At 39.3% G+C, this 6,000-nt stretch overlaps 1 protein-coding gene across 7 annotated transcripts in view; it reads left to right on the top strand.

The window, feature by feature from the left end:
- The first annotated feature begins 4,987 nt into the window (after nucleotides 1-4,987).
- Nucleotides 4,988-6,000, top strand: part of plekha7b (pleckstrin homology domain containing, family A member 7b) — a 100,540-nt gene continuing 99,527 nt past the window's right edge. For 4 of the 7 annotated variants that reach the window (XM_059350813.1, XM_059350805.1, XM_059350779.1 and 1 more), the window contains exons 1-3: nucleotides 4,988-5,145; nucleotides 5,245-5,321; nucleotides 5,436-5,493. In XM_059350813.1, the coding sequence (XP_059206796.1) occupies nucleotides 5,063-5,145; nucleotides 5,245-5,321; nucleotides 5,436-5,493 (218 nt within the window). In that variant the 5' untranslated portion in view covers nucleotides 4,988-5,062. The remainder of the gene's footprint in view (nucleotides 5,146-5,244; nucleotides 5,322-5,435; nucleotides 5,494-6,000) is intronic. The other 3 variants (XM_059350820.1, XM_059350819.1, XM_059350818.1) reach the window with 1 other exon arrangement.

The following is a 6,000-nucleotide window of genomic DNA, read 5'->3' as shown; positions in this document are numbered from 1 at the left end:
TGTCTAGTTAATAATTCAGGCACTTTGAGACACCTGTACACATTCATTTATATACCTTACCCTGCTGAGATTAAGGGATAATTTGAAAAAATGCATTTGTCAAAAGCTGTTATTGATTTCCTATGTGGGCATCTGCCAGATAGATTAAGACCCAAACTATTCTATGCTGAAGAGCTGAAAGTCAGAAAAGAACAAGGGAATCTTTATTACATTTTCTGCTCAGCACCTTTAGTAAGCCGTGATTCAGCGGGAGGAGGCTCTCTGAGGAGAAGACAATAACATTGAGTCACCTTGCTGCATTGTGAGCCTCTGGCAGCCGAGAGGCAGGAATCAGCAGCAGCAGAGACCATACTGCAGAGCTGCACTGGACTGCGCATCAACTATGTGTGTATTTGTGTATGAATTAGTGCATATAATTGGGTGTGTGTGTAGTGGGGATGATGATAAATCATAGCAAGGTCAAATAGCAGCAATTGAGTAGGGATACTGGATGATTACACTGCAGTATACACCGTGATGTTCCAGCCACCCGGTGCTTCATTAGCAGACGGGTCGAGGAATACACACATTACCTGTGCACCTAATTACATTCAATTTAAGTAGAGAAATGTCGATAATACAGTGGAATTATTATTGATTAGTCCAGACACTATTTATGACCGTTGCAGATCTCTTTCGGTCTCAGTTTGACCTTACAATGCAGAACACTGATTTCCAAAAGAATGCAGCATATTTTCTTCTTTGGATCTGTTGCAACTGGGTGGTGCTGTTCTCCTGTTGTGATGGATGTAATGTAACATCTTGTGATTCACACAAAAAGCCCTCAGTTAATTTCAAAGATTAAAATTAAAGGAAAAAAACAAACATAACAGGGGTCTTGGTGTAGTGTTGGACCACTATGAGCTGCCAAAACAGATTTAATGCTCCTTGGTGAAGACTGATGATGATGATGATGATGGAGGATACTGTCTAACATATCTCCCATAGGTTTCAATGGGGACTAGATCTGGTGATTGTAAAGGCCAAAGTTTATGATTCAGATAATTTGAAAATTCATCAAGCCAATCAGCGCCTCCTGTGCCTCATATAGAAGCATCTGGATTCTTTATGTTCGGACACTTACATATTCAGTTTTTCCATTTAATTTATCGGCCGCCTGTAGATCTCATTTACTTGATAATTAGTTTCTTATAATGTCTCCTATATGAGCGGAGCCCCCATATTGAAAGGTTAGAAACACATTATAGCTGAGGGAAATCCTTTTGTTCTTTGACTTCTCTGTCAGACAGATAAGACTAGAAGGTTTTCAGCGAATTGGTTTCTGTGCTGCAGCTGCACTATAATGTTTTTTTTTCTTCTTTTCTTTTTTTTAGAGGAAACGTTTTATCTCACTGTCTTTGAAGAACAGTGCCTTAAACCACTGGAGAATGCTTCAACAAAGCATCCCCAAAAGGGAATCACAGATCAAATATTTATAATGTTGACAGATGCTCTCTGCTCACTGATGTGCATCACCCCATACGGACGTGTTTTCCTTCCACAAAGGCCACATAAAGACTACTGTAATCTACACCTCACAGGAAACACCAGGAAAGTATTTGTGCATGTCTTTCTATGATTGATTGACAAGTTTATTGGGATATTTCTCTTATAACAAGTTCATCTTCCAATGATAATAATGTAGTTATGTAAGAGAGCACGGCATGATGAAGTGAAACCTTGCTGCTTGTCTCTTGGTCATTGATGCTCAGCAAAATAAGTCCTGTGCCAACACTACTGTGACTTTGAACATTGCTTGCCCTCACATAGCTCAAGTGGAATTTATGGGCAGCATTGGTAAATTAGGCAGGTCTGTTTGATGCAGTGTAAGCACTATCTTAATGTATCATGTTCAGGAAGACTCTGTCCTCAAAGCGTGACTGCAGCGAAGGTGATGGGAGGCTGACAAAGTTCATCTAAAGCTTGCATGCATGGACATTTATTCATTCACACATGCAGGCATGCTCCGCCCCCTAGATACACACACACACACACACACACACACACACAGACACACACACACACACACACACAAAGAGAGAGAGAGAGAGACACACACACACACACACACACACACACACACAAAATGACAAAAAAAGACACAAAATGACTGAAAAAACACTAAATTACTTTGAAAAAACCCCAGAAAATAACAAAAAAGACACAAAATTATTTTGAAAAAAGACACAAAATTACAAAAAAAAGACAAAATGATTAAAAAAAGACACAAAATTACAAAAAAAAGACACAAATTTATTAAAAAAGATACAAAATTACCAAAAAAAAGACAGAATTACTACAGGGGGTGCGCAAAATTTTCTCTGCTTTGAGGTTATCAAAATATTTGTTTAAAAAAAAAAAAAAACGGTCCAAAAAAACATACAGCCCTGCGATAGTCTGCAGACCTGTCCAGGGTGGACCCCGCCTCTTGCCCAATGTCAGCTGGGATCAACTCCAGCCCTCTGCGACCAGAGCGCAGATAAGCAGTTATAATGGATGATTGAATGAATCATAACAACATATGTAATGGAATAATCAAAAGTCTGAATAAATCCACTTAGGGACATATTTTGGTCTTCACTTTAAAATATTAGGCCATTTTGCTAGTGTGTTGGGGGGCTTGACTTGTCTCAGACACAGGTTGGGGGGCTCCAAGGAAATAAGGTTGGGAACCTCTGCTCTAGACCCAACCTTCACCCTAATCTGAACCTTAAAACCAAGTCTTCACCCTCAAACAGCCCTTGAAGAAGTGAAGACTGGCCGAAATGTCCTTACTTCACAAAAAAAGTCCTCACTCTGTTGGTTAAAAACTTGCTCTGCTCCTCACTATGCAGGAAGTACACACACACACACACACACACACACACACACACACACACACACACACACACACACACACACACACACACACACACACACACACACACACAGCTAATTCAGTTCTACAGAGACCTTGTAGCACTCAGAAGCTTTTTATTTCTTTGTCTCAAGGTAAGCTATTACGCATAATTGAAAAATGGGTCTATGCAATTTTCCATTCTTGTCTTCCTGAAGGACCACAGTAACCATGTACATGTGCGGTAGGGATGTCAGGGTTTTAATTCTAAATAGAAAATGAATTGTTATGTGCTTTCAATTTCAATTATCAAATTTTATAAGCAACATTTTGTGGTACTTCCAAAAACAAACAAAAACAACAGTAATGTCACTTTTTAAACCATGTGTCTTCTCTTGAAAATGTAAATGACACTTCATTTAAATTAGTTCATTAAATCAATGATCTCTTGATCTTAACAAATAAAGACTTAATGGTCTAACAATGATGTAGCCTTCAATCGATCGTGACCCTAAAATTAAAGGTCTAATTGAATTAGGGCTTTGACACCCCTAATCCTTGGAGGGTTGAGGGTTTGATGCCTGGCCCCAGTCTACTTGTAACTCAAATTTCGCCCAAAGGCTGTGTGATCTGTGTGTGATTGGTGTGTGAGAATGTATACATTAAAGATGAGCATGGTTGCCTCGGTCACTAGAGTATAAATGTGTGTGTGAATGTGTAAATGCTAACTTGTAGTGTTTAAGCTCTTTGAGTGGTCGCTAAAGATTTCTAGTCCTTAGCGACCACTCAAAGTGCTTTACAGACAGAAAAGCGCTTAACAAATGCAGTCCATTCTATAATGGCACATATAGGGTACATTATGTAACATTCATAGGAGGATTTTTTGATTGTTATTGCTAAGACAAGATATCTTAGAACATTTTGTCCACTTTACATTTTCTGCCTGCAACTTTGCTGCTCAGGAAAATTGAAACAGGGTTTATATTGTAGCCTACAGACTTTGCAGACTTTGTTTGCTTTTACTAAAGCCGCTTTAAAATCATCTCATACTTTTAATTTCCTAGACTCCTCAAATGGCTGCCACCTGTCATTTATAATAATCCTGTGAAAAAATATTTCTGTAAGGATGCTGGGTCCCTTGTTTTATCCGCATTTCTCTCATCCCTCCCACACACAGCCTAGGCCCTATATATCTCCACATAAGTAGCTTAGAAGGAGAACATTAAGCATATTATATTATTTTGGGCAAGAGGTATTCCTGTAATCCTTTAATATCCCATAATTTTTGCTGCTAGAATTACTTTTCTTCATGTTTGTTTCATATGTGTGCCAAAAGTCAATGTCCTGAAATGTCCCAGTTATAGGCTCGAACTTTAACCCAGTGCATACTACTACACCCTCAGCAGTGGGCTTCATTGAAATATTTAAATAAAATGGGACAATAAATTACTTTAAAAAGACACAAAATGAGCAAAAAAAAAGACACAAAATTACCAAAAAGACACAATTACCAAAAAATACACAGAATTACCAAAAAGACAAAAAATTATTTTAAAAAAATACACAAAATTACAAAAAAAAAATTACACAAAATTATTTTTAAAAAAAAGACACAAAATTACCAAAAAAAAAGACACAAAATTACCAAAAAAGTAATTAAAGGGACCTTCCACACACAACACGGTAAAGTGCCATTCATATAAAACTCACATAAAACTTTCATACCAAGGTGAGGGCCACAAAATATCGTCACGAGGGCCGCAATTGGCCCGCGGGCCACGAGTTTGAGACCCATGTCCTAAATGGATATATAGGCCTATGGAAATTATTACTATTAATTTACTGTATGTCGAACCCCAAGAAGAATAGCTGCAGTTGTGCTGCAGCTAATGGGGATCAAAATAAAACAACAATAAACAATAATCTATTATTCTATTGTGAAGGTCTGAGCTTTTTTTCTTTTTAACTGTGCACCAGACTGCTAATTGTAAAAACTAGTTAGCCCCATTCGTCTGCTCAAATTACATTAAAAAAAAACCCCAGAGTCTGTGGAGGAAGTAGTCGACTTTGGTATTCTTCCCCTTTAAAAAAAACTATGCAGCCCTAGCGGTGGTTTCTATCCGGGCTCCCTGGAAAAGTGTGCGGAGAGAGGGAGAGGGGGACAAGCCGAGCCGGAGAGGAGAGATCATGGCGGCACCTCTCGGACGGGACACCCTACCTGACCACTGGTCCTATGGAGTTTGTAGAGACGGCCGGGTCTTCTTTATTAAGTGAGCGGGTTTAGTAGTAAACGCTTGGTACTTTACGGGTCATTATTACGGATTATTTGTTGTTCTATTATCGCTCAGTAACAGGTGTCTTTCTTGCAGTGATAAAACTCGTAGCACTACTTGGCTACATCCACGCACTGGTGAACCTGTTAACTCGGGGCACATGATACGGTCAGGTACGCGACAAACTATCTGATTTGTTGGATACCGAGGGGACATTTTTTTTTTTTTGCTGCAATGTGTTTTCTGTCTGTGGCGGGTCGTTCAGTGTGTTTTTGTTCGTGTTATAGATTTGCCCAGAGGATGGGAAGAGGGCTTCACGGACGAAGGAGCCAGCTACTTCATCAAGTGAGTGGCTCATGTGCATTGTTTCGCTGTTTGACCGTGTAAGATTTGATCCCATTAGCTGGTTGTTTCGTGTGTGTGTGGTTTTTTTTAAAGTGCTGTGTGTGAAATGCCTTTGCACTGCTTTCTTTTCCTTTCTGTCATTGTGCAGCTCCTGACACGTTTGGTAACATGATTGAGTTAAAGTAGATCAAAAGGCTGTGCTGGTAACACAATATTGTATTTAAAAACACAGTATGTACATGATAAATGACAGTGTAACACATCAGCATATGGATTAACACACAGGGGTCCCATCGGATAGGTGAGAGCAATTATCTCTGCCTGCATTGTTAATGGAAAGTGGCAGTGCCGAGCAGGACAGGAAGAAGGTTATTAAAATTCTCCTCACATCCTCCATGCAGGACCTCTACTCTCTCCATTAGATATGTGTACAGCCTTGGTGTGTGTGTGTATGTGTGTGTGTGTGTGTGTGTGTGTGTGATAGAGAGACTGTAAAGGTTGCAGGAG

The sequence above is a fragment of the Centropristis striata genome, chromosome 2 (genome assembly GCF_030273125.1).
Source record: "Centropristis striata isolate RG_2023a ecotype Rhode Island chromosome 2, C.striata_1.0, whole genome shotgun sequence".
Classification (NCBI taxonomy): Eukaryota; Metazoa; Chordata; class Actinopteri; order Perciformes; family Serranidae; genus Centropristis; species Centropristis striata.
Note: the sequence above shows the minus strand (reverse complement) of the source record. Positions and strands in the feature narration are given on the sequence as shown.